The sequence below is a fragment of the Vulpes vulpes genome, chromosome 5 (assembly GCF_048418805.1).
Source record: "Vulpes vulpes isolate BD-2025 chromosome 5, VulVul3, whole genome shotgun sequence".
NCBI lineage: Eukaryota > Metazoa > Chordata > Mammalia > Carnivora > Canidae > Vulpes > Vulpes vulpes.
The window spans coordinates 122,675,036-122,697,753 of NC_132784.1; the positions used below are offsets into that span (position 1 = coordinate 122,675,036).

At 45.9% G+C, this 22,718-nt stretch overlaps 1 protein-coding gene and 1 pseudogene across 33 annotated transcripts in view; both read left to right on the plus strand.

Moving 5' to 3' along the window:
* The window catches only part of MAGI2 (membrane associated guanylate kinase, WW and PDZ domain containing 2), a 1,307,576-nt gene that overhangs the window by 1,268,015 nt on the left and 16,843 nt on the right, over positions 1-22,718 (plus strand). For 5 of the 33 annotated variants that reach the window (XM_072759845.1, XM_072759862.1, XM_072759857.1 and 2 more), the window contains one exon: positions 15,032-22,377. The exons of 26 other annotated variants lie outside the window; for them this stretch is intronic. In XM_072759845.1, coding sequence (XP_072615946.1) covers positions 15,032-15,112 — 81 coding nt within the window. In that variant the 3' untranslated portion in view covers positions 15,113-22,377. Of the gene's footprint in view, positions 1-655; positions 11,131-15,031; positions 22,378-22,718 lie in introns of those variants that run through there. 2 more of the 33 variants (XM_072759851.1, XM_072759860.1) reach the window with 1 other exon arrangement.
* LOC112925391 (large ribosomal subunit protein uL13 pseudogene) lies at positions 11,182-15,018 on the plus strand (annotated as a pseudogene).

A 22,718-nucleotide genomic window follows, 5' to 3' on the forward strand; every position in this document is an offset into this window, starting at 1 on the left:
CAGGATGCTTTGCCTGTGGGATCTTTTGCCTGAGTTAAAAGATAAACTGGAAAGAAGAACTTAATCAGTTAGAATGTACAAACTGTGGTCAAAATGGAGGTAAAGTCCTCTTCCAAGATGTTGACCTTGTTATTTCTAGTAAAACTTTAATTACATATATTAATTAAAATTCTTAATCCTAGAAAGCTTAGAATTCTTAACTCTTAGAAAGTTTAATTACTAGGGGCACCTGGCTGGCTCAGTCAGTAGAACATGTGACTCTTGATCTCGGGGTCGTGAGTTTGACCCCAAGATGGATGTAGAGACCACTTGAAAAAGAAAGGAACTTTAATTTCTAGTGAATACTAATATTACCCAAAACTGGGTTTAGCTATTGCTGAATCTTGAGCCAAAAGACACACCAAGGCAAAGAATAGGAAAAGGAAGGGTTTTACTTGCAACAAGCAAAGAGAACTGCAGGGTCTTTCCCAAAGCAGTGTCTTCCTGAACAACAAAATTGAGGAAATTTTAAACCAAGGATGCATACGTAATCATGAAGGGGCTTGCATAGTGGGGAATACACATGGAATTGGACAATCGTCATCTTAAGGTGACTGAGTCCAAGTCAAAGTCACCAAGCCAACAAGAGTCAACATCATCAGTTTTCTGGTTCCAGTTGGCCCAGTACCTGGTTCCAAGGGATCCTGTAAAGTCACCTCAAGAATGTGCCTCAGGTCAGTCTACTTTGAGCACTGAGAGTTTTGCCACTGATTTATTGTCCTTGATGTGATTAGGTTATCTCCTGGCCTAATAGTGGCTGTTTGTTCTTATATCTTGTCAGAAGATGGGGGTGGGGGAGCGCAAAATGATTTTTCTATTTTTCTTACATCAGGAAAGTTATGTCTGTTTTTCTTTTTCTGGAGACCCCTAACACTGCTCATACTAAGAAGTAAGCAATTGTGAACTGCCTGTGAAACCAGCATTGTTTAGGTTGGTGAATTTATGAATATGCTTCATAATTTCTAGGACTATATGTTTTGTTGTTGTTGCTACTTGGTAAGTCTCTTTTGTTCCCTCAGCCCCTCTACTTACTTCTAGTTTCCTGGATATTTCTGAATAGTATGATCCTTGGAACATGCCTTGTGTGAATGCTCAGGAGAAAAATTCTTACCCATGGTACACCACAGGGATTGGATGGATTCCTGCCATCCTACTGGACACTATTACCTTGGCTATAATGGCATTGGGCTCAGAAATCAGACTATCCTTGTTTTTCCTGTTCTTTGTCAGGCACAGGGCCACCACTCATGTCATTAGGACAGCCTCCGATCTTAAGACTCCTGTGTAGGGTTTTCTCCTAAATAACCCAGTATGATCCCTCAATAAGCATAAAACCCAAGATACATGCGACTGCATGCTTCCTAAGAGGAGCAGTCGGAGCTGTTACCCAGTCGGGGCACTCAGGAGGTACAGCTCCCTTGGGACTGAATCATGGATAAAGCTCACAAGAAAGTTGTCGGGTTTAGATAGGAGTTCCATACTTTTGTTCGTGTCTCTCATCTGTCCTTACCCCTGGGCTGTTTGGCGTTCTTGGTCCTGCTCTCAGATTGGAAGTACTTCTAGCTTAGATCTATAATGCTTAATACTATATAAAATAGCTGCCCCTTCTTCACAAAGGCCAGAACCTCTACCCCATCCATCAATACTAGATCTAGAGGCTTACAAAGGGTATTATTATTGGTCACCTAATATACTGACTCCTCCAAAATGGAAAGAAGCAGCCCCAATCTCTATAGCATTTCAGCCCACTCGCCTGCCCTCACAGTAGTCTAAGATGCAATGGGGAAGTGAAGGGAAGTCAACATCCCTTTTCAGGTAGTGTGAAGGTGTCACTGCGGTTGACAAGAGGGATGCCTCCTGTCACCCTCAACCCCAGGAACTTTCAGCAATATTCCTAGTGAGACACAATTTGGAAGCCGAGGATGATTTTGGTAATGGACACCTAGTCAGTTAATGTATTCTCCTTGTTTTGTAGGAATTAACTATGGGATCAGCTTCCTGATCCCAAAGCCTTCCCTCTTGGGCTGCCTAACGCATAAGAGTCGATTTGGATTTAAACAAAAAGCACCAAACCCTCCTTCCCCTCCCCCAATCATTATTCTGCCCCGTATTTAACAACTATCAATAAAAGATAAAAACCCAACACCCAGGGTGTGCAGTTCTCTCTCTCTCGAACTCATCCTCTTTTAGATCACAAGAGTGTACTTTTCACTTTAATAAATTTTCCTGCTTCTGTTACTCATCTGCTCTGCTGCATGCCTGTCCTTGACTTCTTTCTTGTGACAAAACCAAGAATCTTTGGCAACTCATCTGGGTCTGGCCACGTCAAGGCATCAGGGCCTGGGGACTCCCCAGTTCACCCAGAAACATCTTTTGGTGACCACGAAGGGACTTAGTGGATTGAGTGACCCTCTTCATTGATGAGCCTCCAACTCCTGCCTGCCTTGTGCTAGAGAGTTGCTTAGTCCCTGCTCTCCTTTGTTCTACTCTCTCTTTCCCATCTACCTGAGAAAAGGCCTAAGGTGCTAGAAACCACAGGGCAAGAATGTGGTAAGAAACAAAGTGCTCATGAACCAGCTCCTCCCAACCCGTAGTCAGGCTCCCATGGATTGGTCCAGGGTATAAACACTTCAGGGCTCCTTATGGCCATAAGTAGGGACCTCTAGGTGCTAGAAACACGAGAGTGTGAAGTGTGGTGAGAATGAGCACATGAGCCAGCTCTTCTGAACCCACAGGCAGGCTCCCTTACATCATTCCCAGGGTCTGAACAATTCAGGGCACATAGTAGACATAGCTGGGGTCCTGTGCCTGAGACTTGACATGGAAAAGGGGTCTTTGCAGACGTGATTATGTTCAGATGAGGTCATTAGGGCGGATCCTAATCCGACGTAGCCAGCAACCTGAGAAAGCAGAGCATAACACACATGGAAACCATCCAGAAAATGAAGGCTCCATACTGCAATGTAAGAAAACTAACCCAGAGACCCCACAACACACAGGCCTATGCCCCTTTTCAATAATACAATCTTCCAATGTGGCAAAAGACATGTTTATTATTAACACACTAGAAACATCTTCAGTTTCCCAGCAATAAGAAGATAAAAATAGACTTGTCTAGCAATTAATGTTTCAGTATTTTATTTTATTTGCAAAGGATCTAGACAGTCAATGAATTCTCATCATTTAATTCAACTTAGCAAAATTTTAAGGGTGGAAGTTAACACAGAGATCTGGGAAACTAAGTAAACATTTCATAAAACAATCATTGCGAAAAAGTTCACCTTAAAACTCTTATCTTACATCTACTTAATTCATCTGTTCTTAACAATCATACTTAGATTACTCATGAAAATTTCATGAGATATTTAAGCACTTAGCTGTCATCTTAAGATTTTCTTTCATTTGTTTTCTGTTTGGTTTTTTTGCTGACAAATTTTGTAACAAAAATAACATGAATTTATTTGACATTCAGTAGATGAATTTATTTGACATTTAGTAGAATACAAGTACTCTACTTAATGTGGCTAACTCTAAGACATGTCTGTATTAATTCAACCAGCAAACTTAAACTAGCTTTTATTTACTGAAAATACCCTAGATAACATAAACTTGAAAAACATTTGGGTTAGTTTCTATCATACTCCTGAGATTTAGAAATGCTTAATTTATAAGCACTTAATTTTAAGCCAATCATTAAAGAGAGCCCTTTTACAAATTAATTTTGGTGATGCCATCCAGAGGGTAGAAAAATACTGTATCTATATTGTACATACATAAACATACATAAACACACAAACAGAACTTAGAGCTTTTATTTTCTTTTAAAGATTTTATTTATTTATTTGAGAGAGAGTGAGCGAGAAAGAGAGCACAAGCAGGGGCAGAGGGAGAAGCAGACTCCCCGCTGAGCAGAGAGCCCAACATGGGAGAGGCTTGATCCCAGGACACTGGGATTATGGCCTGAGCCCAAGGTAGATACTCACCTGACTGAGCCACCCAGGTACCGTTCTTATAACTTTTAATTTTAAAAATTTAGCTATGAGTCAGATATAACAATAGAAAACTCATAGTTTATAAGTTCAGTTTACCCGTTCAGATGGCTAAACTTTTTACCATTAATACTAGTGAAGATGCCTGATTTGTCTTTGTCCTTGACAAGTAATCTTATGGAAACTGGAGGAGTTGTATTTTTTTACAAGACCCCTTTTCCTTTTCTTTTTTCCTTTTAGTCTTAGGTGAATATGGGCATTATTTTAGATACCTCCTGGGGTGTTTACATTTCAAAGATACAGTGAGATTTACCTCTTCAAGGGACAAAAAAAGAATGGAAGTTCCTCCAAGAAGGACTTTGGTTTCCGGAGGCCAATAATTCACAAGCCTTTTGAGATAAATAGGGGAAGTTTTTAAGTCAGTAAAAAGGAATAGATGGACCTGGGATTGCCTCTAGAGCTATTTTTTTTTTTTTAGTTTTGCAAAGATTTATAAAATAATAACAGCTGCTCTCATCTTTTTTTTTTCCAAAGAACTGAATTGCAGCCTAAATTATATAAAGGGGCTGATCCCCTCATCCAGATACATCATCTCCATTTGCTTCTCTCCCTTTGGGCACATGGTTTTCCTTTAGCTTTGGGTAGGAGACCTTAAAAAAAATCCTGTCAGGCTTTGAATATCATCTTCCAACTTCTAATCAACTTTTAACCACAGAACTGTTACCCCACCCCACCCCCAAAAAATTCTTTTAAATATCTTGCCAGTTTTTAGCCGAGACAAACAGTCAATATTTGGGTAATAACGGAACACCTTCATGCATCAGGAGATGCCTTCAAAGAGGGTACAAAGGATAGTACCTTCTCAAGAGCCAGAGTCACTCCCAAATGTAGTCAAAAGAACCAAGAGCCTGCGGGCAGACAGAAAGCCAAGCCGAGCTCTTAGGACACAGAACAATAAGATGGTGCATTTTTTCATTTTTTGTACCTACAGTTTCTGGAACAGCAGTTTTTAGACATAAAATAAGCTGGTGTGCTGGAAGGTAGCATACTTAATTCTTTGGATTTTAATATGAAAGAATTTACATTGAATGTGGAGTGTTAATATTTGTTCTAAGTCTAATTTCTGTTCTTTCATCTTGTCAAAAGGAGTCCCTAAGGCTAGCCATTATAATTCGTTGTATCCACTTTTTAATTTGGTCTTTTCCACAGATGCCAATAAGGCAAGAGTTTAGGATGAGAGCTCTCCAAAATTTTTCAAATATAGAAGTTTTCAATTCTAAAGATCCATCCTCTGGCCACTGACAAATGGGATCTATTAATCTCAATAATGACTCAAACTAATAAGCTATCATTATGGCTTGACCAAGGATGCAAGAAGCATCCCAAAAGAGAACGCAAAATACGCAGCCCTCACCAGTTCTAACAAATTCACTCCCAGGGATTGTCTAGGGAAGCAAAACCCTTCATTACACAGGTGGTAAGGATGGTGTAGTGAAAACAGTGTCTCTGGTTTCCCACAAGAACGTGAGATCCCTCCAGTCACACACCTCCCCATCTGTGACACCAGGCAAGGTGCTACCAGAATGAGACTTTCCCAGCACTAAGAAACTAAGGCTGAGACTGCAGAGGCTTCTTAGGGACTGGGACCTTTATGGCAAACTCCCTGGGAGCTGCCATGGCTGGCCAAAGAGAGTGCTGCTTATGACTTTGTGCCACAGAACCCCAGTCTATTTCCCTGGCCAACAAAATGCACCCCAGGAAGGGTACCTTCCAGATGGGGAGGATGAAGAGAAAATTCTCACTAGTCACAAGGCCAAGCTCTCAAGACAGAGAAGGAGACGAAAGGTAAAGCCTCATCCAGTTTTTACATAGGGGACTCACAGCAAGGTTGATGTCCACAGAGGCTGGTCTGGTCACCAGGAGCTCGCCAGCCCATGAGGGCAGCCTGAACAGAAGACTTACAGTGGCTGTGCCTGCGTTCTGCTCTACGGTCCTTCCTCCTTAGGACAAACTACATAAGAGATAGAGACAAAAACAATGACCATCTTTGGAAGGAAAAGGATCAATAGAAACCAAGAGTGCTCATTACCAACTTTTTATTTTCTTTTAAGATTTTCATTTATTTATTCATGAGAGACAGACAGAGAGAGAGAGAGAGAGAGAGGCAGAGGGAGAAGCAGGCTCCACGCAGAGAGCCCGACATGGGACTCGATCCCGGGTCTCCAGGATCAGGCCCCAGGCTTAAGGCGGTGCTAAACTGCTGACCCACCCAGGTGGCCCAACTTTTTCTTTTCTTAACCAGAGTGGCCCTATCCAAGCAGTTAGTTCCACAAATATTTTATCCTGCTAAACTAAATTTAGAAAAAAAAAAAAAAAAAGGCTCCTCATCATGCTCACTTCCAGCAGACCTTACAGGCAGAGATCTGGGACCCCCTTGTGGTAAGAATTCTTAGCTTCTGCAGGTGCTTGTCAGAGGCATCAGGACCTCTCAGCTCTAGCAGCCTCGGAGTGAGCAATATCCAGACGTGGAAGTAAGTCCTACCGACTACGCCAACTGTCGGGCAGGGGAAGATTTTCCTCTACCCTTCTAGATTCTTCTGGCAGTCTAATCAAATTGACATAAGACAGAGTAACAGAAAGACAAGTTTAAACACATATGTAGAGGGACCCTATAAGAATATGAGACCCACAGGCAGTAGGCGGATGAGGCTTCTATTGTATCTGAGCTAAGGAGAAGAGGGTAGGGATTTGGGAGTCAAAGGAGAGGAAGACATTTCCTAGAAAGATGGGAAGAGCAGATGTTTGCCATGCCTTGCAGACAAGTCTTTCTGATATAAAACAAAGTTATCTTTGGTGATCACTCTTTCTTGTTGCAGGCCCCCATCTACATGTTTCTGGGCACTTTAGGGGGAGGTAAAAAAAAAAAAAAAAACCATCTTGAGTCTTTGTTTCTTAAAATTAATCAGCCTAAAATAATCCTCATGCCAAAGAGACACATTTTGGGGTGGCAAATTTTGCTCCCCTACAGTTCATATGCATTTTTTACAAACATACCAGGTTTCTCCGTATTTCTATAAGTAAATTGCTAACGCTGGCTGCTTTTCCACTTCCAGGAAAGGGGAATGAGTGATCTCTGACTGATATTTATTTTTCATTCAATTGCTATTTATTGAACACTTAGTAGTATGTGCCCAGCACCATTAGAGACCAAAGTTACGACAGTGAACAAGACAGATCCCAGGCCCTGTCTAATAGAATTACATTCTAGGAAGAGAGACACACAAATAAATTGTAGTAAATGCTGTGAAAAGAAACCAAGGAGCTGAACTAGGAAATAACCACTTTGGACAAGGTAGAGAGAGGCCTCTGAGGACCCTTCACCCTGGAGCTGACAGGTCTACTCCTGTGACACCACAAGGGGCCCAGCGTTGAGGCTACAAATGCACACACAGCCCAGGAACCGGTTCCTCCTCCTCCAGCCGATGTGTATTGTTCAGAGGGGGCCTGCTGCACAAAGTTGGCCTTCGTGTCTGAGTCTGCACTGCTGCCAACAGTTCACCAGCAACCCCTCCGCACCCAATTGCCAATATCCTTTTCCCAAGCCAGCCTTTGGCTCCCCTGCCTGTCTGCAGCCTTTTATTTAGGCCGCTGCACTAGCACTCAGCAGGCCTTGCTGGCACATTTTCTGCATGTGCACAGACCTGCAAAACTCCAGGGCCCCGATGAACCATCATCCACAGCGATACTCAAAGACAGTTTTTCATATTTCTCCTCAATTCCATTTTATTTCTAGAGAAATGACTCCAATAAAAAGCCTTATCTTTTGTTAAAATGAAATTAGACCCGCTTGAAATCAGACACGTATGAGCCCTGTGTGCTACAGACATGGATATCCATTGGCTTGTTTCTAGGAAGTTCTGAGACTTCATTTGTAGAAATAACACTTCTAGGGTGCCTGGGTGGCTCAGCTGGTGAAAGGTGTGCCTTCAGCTCAGGTGGTGACCCCAGGGTCTTGGGATCCAGCCCTGCATTGGGCTCCCTGCCCGCTAGGGGGTCTGTTTCTCCCTCTCCCCCTCCCTTTTCCCTCAAATACATAAAATCTTTTTTTAAGGGTAAAAGCAAAAAGAAATCATTCATAAGCAGCATTTTTCAAAACCTAGCCCAAACTCTTTTTAAGGTGAAGCCGACTCACAGCCTGCCACGGCCCCACCCATCCTCCTCCCACACCAGACCCCTCTGTCTTCAGCTGGTCTCCATAAAGCTGTTGGGGCGCGGCTCCCATCACCCCCTCCCTTGCCATCTATCCACGCCCTGCTGGCCACACTGCCCCCTGCCCCACACCCCACTCCTTGGGAACTATAGCTTGAACTTGGAGGAGGGTTCCGATGGTTTAAAATCCTATCGTCATCTGTTCCTGATTATCAAAGCAGGGGAGATGCAGGAGGAGGCTTTCCCAGCCTCATGGGTAGGGAGCAAAGCTCTTTGGCATCATCAGCCTTTTTCCCTGGTGGGGAACAAAGGGTGTAATGACCTGGGACATGCAACTGGAGCTAAGTTCACAGCAGCCCTTGGGGTCCTAAGTTCGGGGAGAGGCCTGTGATCCCAGCTGGGCCAGGTGCAGATAGTGCCACTTACATCGTCTACTTGCCTCTGCTTGCCCTCACGTCAGCTCTTCTATCTGGACGCCTCCTGGGCTCTGGTCCTTTCCCAGGGGGTTTGTCGGGGGCAATCCGAATGACAGCATGCATGCGCAGCACTTAGCATCAAGAGTAAGTACCCGGCAATGTTAGCTGTTGGGGTTTGGGTTGGGTTTACCATTATCATCGTCACTTGCAAGTGCGTACTGCGTGCCCAAACCTGTGCCAGGTGCTCACGCAGCTTCTACAAAAGTATAGGCAATCTTAATTTTCCTAACAGGTGTCTGAGGTAGATGATGTGGCATTTGGGCTCGGAGAAGTTGAGTAATTAGTTGAAAGCTACACAACAGTCAGTAGTAAAGCTCAGATGTAAATCCATACGGCCTCAACTCTCAGTTCTCTTTCCTGTGCCCGCGCCCACTGATCCTGCCTTTGCAAGGTCAGGCTCCAGCCCTCCAGGGCCCTCCAGCACCTGCTGAACGGGCTCCGCAGGCCTCTGCATGTCTTTCCAATGAGGAAGCTCCTCGTGGTTTCCTCCCCCGTCGCACTACAGCTCACGTGCTGGGTTTCGGCCGTGGAGGTCCATTTGGAGTCCCCTCCACTGTCATGCCCACGCCCACGGCCCAGGACCTGACCACGAGAACGTGGGTGTGAGTGTCAGTGCAGGATGGGTCTGAATTGCGTGGCTCATTCTGGAACATAATGAAAAGCTTAGTTTGCAGATGTGAAAGTGGGAGATGTGGGGTTTTTTCTCTCTCCAAGGTAGGCAAGAGCTGGGCGTGATTCAAAAGCAGAAGAGAAGCAACCACTTAAAAAAAAAAAGGCTCATTATTGAAGAACTAGGGGATGACATTGCTGCTGATGCTAAAATTTTCATCAATCTAGTTTTCACTTCAAGACCATTTCCTCAGGGAGCCTCCCTGAACTCCTAAATGAGGTTAGCACCCCGTTAAATGCCTCTGTAGCACCCTTTACTTTTTTTTTTTTTAACTTTCTTTTGATGATACATCACATTTGAAACCATTTGTTCTACACCCACCTCATGCAACAAGCTCTGCAAGGGCAAGAATGTCCTCTTGTTTGTGCTGAATTCCCAGCAGTCGACACAGTGCTCGGCACCGAGATGTTCAACAAATGTTCATCAACAGCAAGATTAACAGTATTTCTCTGCCTGAAGAGCAATCGTGCTTCTGTTTGCCAATACCAGGAAGAGAAAAGGAAATTTCATTTCTTTATGAAAGAGTCAAAGACAACATGATACTGTGATTGAAGCAACGCACACTGGGTAAGGCTTAGTTCACACGCAGCTTCTTTGTCAATAGCGGTGAATGAGTCACCCGCTAGATACAGAGGAGGATCACCTTATCACCCTCCTGTGTAAAAGCCTCCGCACTGTTTTTGGGTGAAGTTGTCCCCAACCTGCTCTCCCAGCCTTCCCTTCTTCCACGACCCCAGGCCCCACTCCCCATTCCCACACCCACTGAGCACTTGCTAATCCCACTTCCTGGGATACTCTTCTCCACGTTCTGTGTCTGTGTTCCCTTTAAACTCAAATGAAAACCTGGTCCACATCCCAGACACGGACGATCTGTTCTCGCGCGCCCACCCCACAGCACTCCGTACTTGGCGTCTGGAGGTCTAGAAGTCTGAAATCACGCACGATGAGTTCCCGGAGGCACTCGTGGTGTCTTGAGCATCTTCACATCGCCAGTGCCTAGCACACGCCTGCCTGAAGGTCAGCACATCTTGTGATGAATAAACACACAAGAAAACCTCAAGGCCTCCTTGACTGTTCTCTTTTGCTCACAGCCTATAGCCAGCCAAGGCAGGTCCAGCCTCGGCTGTCTTCAAACCATATCTGGAATCTGACCCCTTCCCACCACTTGCCTGACCCAGGGCACCGTCGTCTCCTGTCTGGGCGACCACAGTAGCCTCCCAACCGGTGTCTTGCTTCCCCCTGCAATCCGTTCTGCACACAGCAGCCGTGTTGGCCTTTTAAAATAGTCCCCTGTGTGAGACCATCCAGTGGCCTCCAAAACACTTGGAATAAAATTCAAAAGCCTCACCGAAGCCCTGGGTGGTCTCACCCTTGCCCTCTTCCGCCTCCCAGGCCAACTTACCATTCCTGCGATGCACCAAGGCCTCCCTTTGCAACATGTTCCATCTTTGCCCACATGACTTGTTACTCGGCATTCAAGGCCCCGCTCACTGTGAGCTCATCAGAGAGGCCTTCCCTGACTGCCTTATCTCAAACCCCACAGTTCTCTCTGCCTCTTCGCCTTACCTTATTTTCTTGTGTTGTACAGATCCACATCAGACGTATCACTATGTATTTGAATATTAGTTTTCTGTCTCTTTCCTGTGATAGGTCCATGAACTTCACAGATGTATTCTCAGTGCATAGACCTGTATGACATAAGCAGTAGGTGCTCAATAAATGTTTGTTAATGAGAAAAAAAAAAAAAGCTTTCCCCAAGTGTCTGCCAAAGATGGCAGAAAGGCAGGTCTGGTGAACGATGACCTCCAGGCTCCCATCATGGCCCATCATTGCCACGCGACTGCTGCTAGGCTGGAAGGGGGTGGTTGTGCACTGCAATGGCAATGAACATTTCTGGCAATTTCTACAGAAACAAGTTAAAATACCTGGTCTTCCTCAGCAAGTGTATGAACACCATCTGGGTCTGTGGCCCCCACCACATCTTTAGGTGAACAGCAGGGATGTGCTGCCTGCCAGACTAAGTGAGGCCAGGCCACCCTGACCACCTTGGGGTGTTGGATAGGACTCTACCTCCCTCTGACAAGAAAAAGCAGTTGGTGGTTTCTGCTGCCCTCGAGGCTGTGTCTCCTCCTCCGTGAAAGCCTGTCTACCTGGGATGCCCGGCTCACAACATTGGCTGGAAGTACCAAGAGGTGACGGCCACCTCAGAGAAGAGGGAGGAAAAGGCCAAGATTCATTAGGACAGCTCATGAGGTTACAGAGACAACCTGAAAAGAACATGGAGAAGGAACGTGACCAATATACAGAGACCCTCAATACCCCAGGGTCCCCGGTGTGAACGCAGTACTGTTGATTCCCCATGCTTGGCCTGCCCTGTCCTTCCTCCGTCACCACCCTGGGATATAGGGGACCCAAGGGCTGCCCTCCAGGTGCCACAGGTGCTGGGGATTCGACAGCTGGGAACACAGAAACGGCTGAGTCACTACTTCTGTTTAAGAAAGGCCTTTCTTTAAAAAGTTACTTGACACATCTCCCAAATCCGTGAAGATAATTTGTCTATGACCTACTTGTTTGAGAGAGTTTTAGAAAATTGAGCACAGGAACAACCAGTGAGTTCAGTTTCAGCATTTGCAGAAATGAGCTGGAAAACCGTAATTGGAGGAGAAGCCTGCGTTGTGAGGGGGCACGTGTTTGGAACTTCTCACGCGGTCTTGTACTGTAGTCTGCAGCTGGTGGAATGTGGGAAGGTGCTTGTGGGGACTGCGACCTGGTGGGGTACGAAGGTTTTCAGAGTCACACACAGGCTGGGGAGACCTACACCCAGGACATCACAGGCATTGTCCTTGCTGCCTCCCTGTCTTTAGTGATCAGAACTGAGTAAGTTGTTTTTAAATGGAACAAAAAAGGGATAGCTAAAGCTGCTGGCTCCTGGGTCCCAACAGAGAGAGAGAGAGAGAGAGAGAGAGAGAGAGAAGAGGACAGTGTTTTGAGAAATAAAACTGAATGCAGGAAAAAGAACTGTCTGAGGATGGCCTTGATGAAGTATGACAACAAGAACTTCGGGTGACTCCAGACACAAGAGCTTTGCTTCCACTAATTCATTCTCTTTTTAAAGCCCCAGAATTGTTAAAAAGGGACTTTGTTCCCTGAGGACATTCTGATGGACATCACTTGTGGGGCCTCCCCCACTCCAGAAGTGGGTCAGTCTGCTGTCTGAGTCCTGCCCTTGAATGGCTTACAGAAGCAGATGAGGGAGTGTGAATAAGATCCTGTCTGAGTACCACGGAGACATGGGCTTAGCTGGAGTCGAAGAGTCTCCCCCGAGTGGCTTGTTTCCATTTCTTCTGTCTGTGGCAAGAGGTGCTTATTATCAGTTTCCATCATTTCTCCCATGAAACGGGTGCCTTATGATTGATTATTCTCATTCCTATTTCCACTCTCTGCCGCTTCAGACAGGGCCATACTGGTGTGATGAAGAACACGACTCTAGGAAAGCTTTGAGATTAAAGATGCTTCCGAAAGATTAGGGTAAAACCTGTTCAGATTCTGCTAACTCTGTGAACTCAGAATTCATTATCGGCTTCATTGGGCTAAGATGTATCTTGGTGCCATGGGGGGGGGGGGGGGGTAGGGAGGCAGGCCGGTTATTCGGTTATTAAGCAAACTAGTGGTGGAAACAGTATTTGCAAAAGGTGGAGCCAGTGTAAAAAGACTTTGAGGCACCAGGCTTAAAAACAGTTTATCAGCACTATGAATTTTTTCACATTTTAAAAATTGAGGTATACTTTATAGACAAAATTTACCCTTTTTACTGTACAATTCTACCCAGGTTCTGAAAAACCCACACAATTATATAAGCACTACCATAATCACGATACAGAACAGCCCGTAATCCCTCCCCACCCCCCAATCTCTCATTCTCCATGTGGTCAAGCCTTTTCCCACGCCCAGACCCTGGAAACCACTACTCAGTTTTCTGCCCCTTTAGTGTCATCTGCTGGGGAGGCTCGTATAAAGGGGCTCACGTGGCATGTGACGTCTTGGGCCTGACCACTCCCTCTCCGGGTGGTGAGGCTGAGATTCGCTCACGGGTGGACCAGTTGCTTGTTCCAGTCCGCGGCTGACTCCTGTCCCTCGCCCCCCGAGTGTCATGGGTGTGTTGACCCATCACCAGGTGATGGACATTTGCGTTGTGTCCAGGTCCTGCTGCATAAGAGCGAAGCCACTCTAAAAATTCACACGCAGGTTTTAGTGTGAACTTAAGTTCTTCCTTCACTTGTGAGACAGCCTCAGGGCGGAATGGTGGAGTTTTACAGTAACGAAACGTTTCACATTTTTTTTTTAAAGATTTTATTTATTTATTCATGGGGCGGGGGGCAGAGACACAGGCAGAGGGAAAAGCAGGCCCCACGCAGGGAGCCCGACAAGGGAATCGATCCCGGGACCCCAGGATCACGCCCTGGGCTGAAGGCAGCCGCTCAACCACTGAGCCACCCAGGGATCCCGAAATGTTTCACTTTTTAAGAAACTGCCAGACTGTTCCCAAGTGGCTGTTCCACTTCTCCTTCCCAACGAAAACATAAGAGAGTTTCAGGGGCTCCCGTCCTTGCCAGTTATTTTCAGGTTGTTGGTTTGGTTTGGTTTTTCCTTTAGCCTCATTAGCAGATGTGTAGTGGTATCTCCCTACAGTTTTGCATTTTGCTCTTAGTGATGTCGAGTCTTTCTTATACGCTCCTTTGCCATTCAGATATCATCCTTTGCCCATTTTTAAAATTGGGCTTAACTATTAACTTAATGGCTGACATGTATATAAACCCTCATACATAGTGTTTCATTTGATCACAGGTCTGGGAGGGCACCGGGGCAGACAGTCTTCCCCAACTCTTGGTTTTCCATCTCCCTGAGAAATTGAGGCTAGGATGCTCCAACGGCTTGCCCGAGTCCACGCCGAGGGGCAGCACTGGAGCTGGAAGCCAGGCCCTCCGGACACCCCTTCCTCTGCCAGCGGCTGGCCACTCTCCCTGAAGACACGTGGGGCCACCGCTGCCCAGCAGGGGGTGATCCGCCTGCCGAGGCTTCGGGTGACTAAGTTAGGGCCAGGTGGCGTCTGTGCCGCCCCTGTGCCCCAGACATCTCCATCGCCGCTCGCCAGCAGAACGTTCCCGTGCTCGGTCTCCCTTCTCTGGAGTCCAACTCCCAGCTGCTAACACAAAAGGGGGAAAAAATCTATAAGCAAACCTTCCCTTTCTCCTCTTCCCACTCCCAAATGGGGATTTTTGCATTTTAAGAGGGGCTCTCAGAGGCACATTCTTCTTCATGTAGTGGTTTTCAAACTGCTTTATTAGAGCTTCAAGTGAGAAATGGCCTAAAGACCCAGGCAGGGGTGACGGTTACCAGAGAGCAGGTGGATGGTGAATGGAAGGAAAGGTGATGGGGATTAAGGAGGGCGGAAGAGACCCGGCAGGTGGGAGGGGGGTGAAGGGCCAGAGGCTCTGGATCCACCTCACCTAGCCAAAGCTGTTCCATTTTTGTTTGTTTTACACATTGGCTTTCATTTAAGATTTTATTTGAAAAGAAGAATGTGCTGCTTTCCAAAAGATGCTTAAAATAAATGAACCAGCATGTTTCTCATATATCCTGTAATGCAGGTGTTGAACTCATTGAGACCGATCCCTGAGCAGCACCACATTCCCAGGTCGCATCTGGGTCATCAAGACTCTACCTGTTGAAAAATAGAGCCGAGTCTCACAATCTGTACTCCCAGACACACCTCTGATGAGTGACACCAAGACAGCAACCCCCTTGGCCCTTGGGGCACAGAAGGGCTTGGCTAGAGTCTTCGGACCTTGATCATTTCCGTTTACTCCAGTCCACTGACGACACACCGTATTTTCCATATTTTTCTACGTGTGTCCTGGTGTAGAAGAAGAAAGCAAGCACCAAAACAGAGGAGGGGCTTGGGCCTGGGCTCTGGAGTCCTCTTGATTCTCACTTACCCTGAGCGGCCCTGCCACATTGCTTAATATATCTAACCTCGGTTTCCCCATCTACGCAGTGGAGATAATTGCAGAGCTGTTGTGAGGACTGAAAGCTCCTGTATACAACGCACCTGGCACAGGTCAGGTTACAGGTGAAGCCTTCAGTAAATGGTAGCTCCATGATCAAGAGCCCCATCGGCCCTGAGATTTGCTCCTTCAGCCCTGGAGGTCAGGTTTGCCACAGGCTTACTGCTGCACCTTTGACTATGCTCTGAAAATGGTTATTTTGCTGCAAAAATAAGCAAATATGGTCACAATTTTTAAGGTCATTGACGTTTATAACACCTAGTTTGCATCTCTCTGGGAACAAAGGTGACACAAATACGTGTTTGAATGCCATTAACGATGCCTCCAGACAGGAAACCATGCTTCAGAAAGAGCAAGAGCAAAGGAAAATCATTAATTTGTTCAGAAGTTTTTTAAAGGCACATTTTTCTTTGTATTTCGTTACAAAAAGCAATCACCCTAATGATGGTTGAACAGATCCAAATGAACCATTACCGCTTGGACCCATCCTGAAAAGATTTTTCTTTTGAACACCAAATGACCTCACATTACTGTTCTTTGATCTACTCTAGTCATTGTTTCTTACATTTTCCTATAATATTGTAAATTAGAAGAAAATATAGTTCAGCGTAACCACATCAGTCTTCTCCAACCCAGCCAACCGTCGGCTGCAACAGGAGAGGTTTTTATAGCGAGAAGGGACACTTACCAAATCCATGGATCTCTTTGCAGAGTAAGCTCATTTGTTTGAGCAGTAACAGTAGGTCTTGAACTGACTCTGTGTCTCCAATATCTAGGAGGAGTATTTTCAGGCCAGTCCAGGTCAAAGTGTGACACTGTGAGGGCCATTTTAAAAATACATAGTATTATCCCTGCCCTTCAGAAATGCAATTTCATTATCTTCTGATTCCTGCTCGCGTTTCCAGCATTTTCACAAATCGACACCCTCACTACGGTGACTGCCCCTCCGTGTCCAAGGTTCAGACACAAATGGCATTTCCTAGTATCCACTTAGAATAATGATGGAGCCGCCTCTGAAAGAATCACTTTCGATGGGAGTTTCTAGGATACTGCCCCAGAAGAGAGGAGTCCCATTTGACAATCAAAATAGAGGATGGCCAAGGAGTCTAGCGACAGTGTTTCAGCTGAGTTGCTAGAACATTCAACGGCCCTGCCCCACTCCTGACCAGCTACGCAGCCTGCAACAAGTTACTTAACCCCTTTGTACCTCAGTTTCCTCATCTGTACAATGTACAGTTTTCACGTGGGTAAATACAGTAGAAGAGTGACTGGTATCAAGTCAGCCCCTCACTCCATGTTCCCTGCTGCCGTTATTAGCCATACAATAGTGCTAACACTACTGCTACCTTCCTGAACACCCTTCCCCGAAAGGCAGCCACCAAGCTCTTCATCCCGGCCCCGTGTTGGCAGGAGGAGAGCAGTGCGGGGGGGCCTTGGGGCAGGGCCTTGGGGACCAATGGGCCCAAAGCTGGAAGCCCTAGGGCTCTTAGCTGAGGTGTGGGGCCGGAGACAGGCCCTTCTTCCCCTTCAGCAATCCCTGGCTTCCTCCGAAGGGGTCTCTCCCTCACCCTTCAGCACAGGATAAAATTAACTCTTCCTTGATGCTGGTTACATTTTCCTCTTCGGCACAATTTTTTGCTGGAGATAAGAGCCACCCAGGAAAACCAATAATGCAGATACTTATTTACTGCAATAAGTAGTATATTCCTAGTGGGTCACCTCTCTGTTACTGTCACTTGACTTGCTGACTTTTATATGCCATGAAGAAACAAGCTGTTCAAACACAGTAGATAAGGGTTTTTGTTTGTTTGTTTTTTAATCTTAGGCATAGCAAGATACGTAGTGGAAGACTACATTTTATTTTTCAATATTGCTGAGTTCCTACAAGATAAATCAAGAGATCACACATCTTTTAACTCAAAGTTAATAGTACACGTGTGTGTGACTTGTGTACAGATATACTAATAATATGTAATTATGTATTAATCAGACCATTTTCTTTTTTTTTCTTAATAAAGATTTTATTTATTCATGAGAGACAGAGAGAGAGAGGCAGAGACATAGGTAGAGGGAGAAGCAGGCTCATGTAGGGAGCCCGATGTGGGACTCGATCCCAGGACCCCGGGATCATGACCGGAGCCAAAGGCAGACGCTCAACCACTGAGCCACCCACATGTCCCTAATCAGACCATTTTCTAGGACAGATCCAACTGGCTAGAACCAACAAGAAGCAGGGGAAGAAACTTGACCTTAACTTAGGAGAGGGATCTGCTCCTTCCGCCAACACAGTGTGAGCTGTGTAGGGTCTGTCTGGCCTGTGGTTCATCTGAACATTCACTGGTACATTGACTAATGATTCCCCAGAGATGAAGCTCCTTTAAGCAAAGTCATTGCATCATCGTGGCTGAGAAGGTTAACAAAGGAAAGAACATCTGTTGAAAGCCAGGGGAACTTGACTGCCTGCTTTATAGATCCAGAGCTCCCCTAGCTTTTTTATCCCAAGGGGCCACTGATGAAAGCCATTCCAGTGCTTTTTTTGTTGCTGCTGTCCTTCCTCTCTGCATGCCTGCCCCAAACTTATTTATTTGCCCTCCTGTCAAATACACACTAGCACTTCACCACCATCCTCTCTCTGAAAACTGATAAAAGTCAGGGATGCAAACCTATATTTGCTGATTATTCTCTAAATGAAGATCTGAAGTGTTTGCAAAGTAAGCATTGGGTTTCGAGTCTTCCGTGTTCTCTTTGTGCAACTGACTGATTTGTTCATCGAATATTCACTGGGCACTTATTACCGTGCCCAACACCGTGCTAGGTGGAAATTCCCACTGGATAAACAAGACTACCGTGGCCGCTGTCCTCATGAAGCTTGTGATCTAGTAACTGGAACTGCTATTAATCGAATAAGCAGGCAGATAGAGAATCACCAATCATACGTACTATGAGGAAATAAAGACAAGATGCTCCTGAGGACAGCAGAACATCTACCTTGGACTGGGAGTGATATTTAAGAGTCCTAAAGAATATAAAAAGAACCCACCATATGAAGAGTTGGGGAGAAAACTTTCTGGACAGAAGAGTCAGCAGTGACATACATCCCAGAATAGAGAAGGAGCTCGGTGCATGTAGGAACTGAACGAAGACCAGTGTGGGTGGAGAATAGAGAGTAAATAGAGATGAAGCCGAAGGGGCTGGCTGGGGCCAGATCATGCAGGTTTTTCTGGGTCATGGTATTAATTTTGGGTTTTTTATCCAAGAACAGTAAGAATCCCTTGAAAGTTTTAAGCGAAGGAATGACATGATCTAATTTGTGTGGCGAAGATATTGTTGTGGGTGCTGTATGGAGAATCAAGCAAGTCTGAATAAAGAGAAGGGTGGTTTATTGTAGCAGCCCGTGTGAGAAACAGTAGCTTGGCAGGCCCATCCCTTGGGTGTGGGAACTAGGTTGGTTGTCCTGAGCATTGAACTCGGGGGAGGGTGTGTAGTTCCCAGTATCCTACACTTAACTTCTCTTGTCTGAATAACACTGAAAGTCACTGTTGAATTCTCTGCCTTTAACAGCATCACCAAGGGTTTATGAAAGATGTGCACACTACGGCCTTCTTTTAAATGGGATTATCTTGGGCAGCCTACACCGGTTGCATCCTTCCAGGGACAGCCCTGGATCTTGACCTCAGGTGGCAAAGGTGAAGGCGAACATAAGTTGACAGAGTCCATGTCCACTTGAAGATAAGACTCATAAGACTTGCAGGTGGATTCCGTTTGTGAGGTGAGGGAGAGAGAGCAATCAAGACTGACTCCAAGTGATGGTTGTACCACTCATCAAGACGGGGAAAGAAGGACAGAGTGCAGAATAGGCTCAGGGAGAAAAGATTTCCACTTGGGACTTGTTACAGAGAGGATGCCAATTGGACGATCTGAGTGGAGATAGCAAATGGGCAGGTGGACACCAGCCCAGAGCTCATGGCGTGGAGTTCAGAAACATCTGGGAGTACTGCTGTTGTATAAAAGCTATGTGAATAGATGAGAACACCTAAGAGACACCATAAAGCACGAAAATGACCTAAGACCAGTCCCTGAGGAATGCCAACATTTAGAGGCCAAGTAAATGAAGAGGAAGGAACGGCCAGAGAGGTGGGGTAAAGAACAGGACGATGGAGTGTCATGGAAGCCAAGGGTTCACTTGGTGTCTGGGAGTGGTCATCTGTGTGAAAGGTGGTGAGATAAAGCATGACGATGAATACACAGAGGTGTCCTCTGGACTTGCCAATAGAAAGATCACTGGTGACCTGAACGAGAGCAGTTTCACTCCGGGGTGCCAGCAGGAGAGGGCGGGTGGAGGAAGCCGGGCTGGAATAAGAGGCTCTCTCTCTTTTTTTTTTTTTTTTTTTTTTTCTGATTTCAGCCATTGGGTCTGCTGGGGACTTTGTTTGGACAGAGGGGCTGCAGGAACCCCGGCAGGCCCACGTGGCTGATTTTGTCTCCTAAGATGCATCTCTATGATTTCTAATTCTAGGCTTGCTCAGACGGGAAGAATGTGGGGAGCCCGTCTTCTGGGCACCAGCCTCAGTAAATGAACACAGTGACATATGTCAGGTGGTGGCCAGGTTCAAAGAGAAAGAGAAGGGAGAGGGGACCAGGGGGAAAAGACGGTTTGAAGGAACCAGCAGGAAATGTGGCTATTTCTTCTGGTCATCATGTGTCAAGGCTTCACGAAAACCCTAGTTTGCACCCCAGTTCGGGTCACCTCGACGAGGCGGGTGAAAGGCAAGGTGGGGGACAGGCTGCCCGCCACCTTGGTCCACTACACTCAGCTCTGCAGGCTCTTGCCTGGTGCGGGTGCCACGTGGCTGGTGCTCGGGTGGGGAATTCTTGCCCAAAACAATGAACACCATCAAGCAACTTAGTAAAGGTCCATCCTTTAAGTCATTTTACTTTAAGACGCAATTCATTTTAATTTCTGACTAATACTCTCAGTCACGAGTGGCTTGGGATAGTTTAGCTTTTGGTTTCCACCACTAAGAATTCAATGATCTATAAACAAACACTAGAGAAATCTTTTTTTTTTTTTTAATAAGAGTGATTCTTCTGTATATTTGCATTTGGAATGATTTCACCTTCTGGTTTACTGTCAAGAGTAAGAGGCTCAGAAATAAATACTAACCATTCTGTCCAGTGATGATGGGGTCCAGGTCCTGTTGGTCAGCAGTGGCCACTGAGCAGGTCCATTTCACATGCTTTGATCCTATCTGCAAGGCAACAGGTTAGGAAAATGTTCTTAGTAAGTAAAAAAGAGTAAAGACACCCAACCTTTTACTCTTGGCTGACCCATGTTGTAATCTTGGTCAAATTACTTAACCTCTCTCTGCTTCAATTCCTCCTTCAGGAAATGGTGTGAATAATATCAACCTCCCTGTATCTCACAGTTGACCCAAGGCCAGCTAATTAACTCGGCCCTACAGGATGGAATTGGCAGGGGTAGGGGAGGGGGGTGTTGGGAAGAGATAGTAAACTGTGAAATGGCATCATCACAGTCCAAGTTAGAGATTACCATTGCACCACTACCCTCTAGTTAGGCCTTTTGGAGACCACTGTTAACTCCTTCAGACAATCTCTTCCTGTCTGATGGAGTGTCCATGGTCTATCATTTGCTATAACGGTTTGATTTTCAAATTCTAGCCCAGCCAGAAGCAGAACATACTCCAATTTTCAACAAAAACATTTGCATTTGAGGATTTTAGAATACTCCTTGAAGTAGCTAAGGCCATCTGGGGGTAGAGCAAAACCACACCTGGGGATCACAGCCATCAGGGATGGCTGATTTACTGCACTTACTCACAACCTCACCTAGAAGTATGCTAGTTAATATGGCCAGTCCATATGTAGCTACTGGGACAGAGTAGAAATCCGACTCAACCGTGTGTAAAAAATCGTTATAATCCTCCCATTGCAAAGTGCTGTCCCCTTTAAAAGTGCGTATCTCATTTCTATGATGGAAACACTTCAGTCACCCCTTATAAAAGGAGAAAATGAGGCTCAGAGAGATCAAGTAGTTGATCCAAAATCGCATCTTGGTGAATGCCAGAGGCAGGATTCGATTCCAGGTCTTCTGATGCTTTTCCAGGACTTTTTTACTCCTTATGTGAGCATGATAATAGAACTACCTACAAAAAGAAGGAAGAGAACACTGAGCCCTAAATATTCCATTCGAATTGAACATCCAAGGAGAAACTTTTTAAAACTGATCTGATATTGTACAGGTGGCCCAGAATTACTGGAACTATCCACCCCACTGCCTTCTGCCTGTCGTTTCCTCTTTATAAATCAGCATCAAAGGTACTGGATAAGAATCCTCAAATTTTAAGTCAAGTAGACCCTTGACATTCACTGATTGAGTCTGAATAAGGGCCTTTAATTGTCTGCCACGTATAAGGTTACAGCGGCAGGAACTGATTCCCAGGCACCGAGGCTCGTGTGTGGAGCTGAACGTCCTGGCTAGTGAGGAGCCTCTCCTGCCACCCAGCACCCCTGATCAGGGAGGCCTCGTCATCCCCACTCACGACCCTATGCCAGTTTTGTGGAGAGAACTTACAGTCTAAGGAGATATTTCAAAGTTTAAGGATTTCCAAAGGTCTTGGGGCATAGTCCTTGCAAATATCAAGGGAAGACTCTGGGATTTTCCTGCTTTAATCTTGATTGGGGAGCTAGAAACTCAGGGGTAATGTTAGAGCTCATGGTAGTAACTAACCCATCTCTGCTTCCTAACACATCTGTCTTCCTTCTACTCGGCTTCTGACCAGTGGTTGCTTTAAAAAAAAAAAAAATCATTCCTCATGTGTATCATCCTGTTTTGTGTCTTGTGGTAAATTGTCTCGAGTCCTTTCTCAAAGTAGGGAGCTCTGAAACCCCGAATAAATGTTGAAACTAGGCTTCCTAGGGAGAATCATTTCTGGTAGCCTGGCCCTGCTATGCGGTCAGAACTCCTAGAAAGGGTTAAGGAGTGACTTCTAGAAGGACGACAGTGAACGGTTTCTGATGACTTCATCCAAATTCTGGGAGCGCCTGGTGGAAGCTAATGATGCTTCGAGTGACACCTAATGGCTGCAAGTCACTGTCCCGACCCCTCCTCCCAGAGCCAGGCCAGGGCTTCGGCGAGCTCGGTTCGCCCGCGGGGTCCACGACCCGCCCCACCGGGTCCTCGACCCGCCGGGGGCCTGTTCGCAGCGGATGTTCCGGGCCCCGGGCTGCTGATGGCGCGGGGGGGCCACCG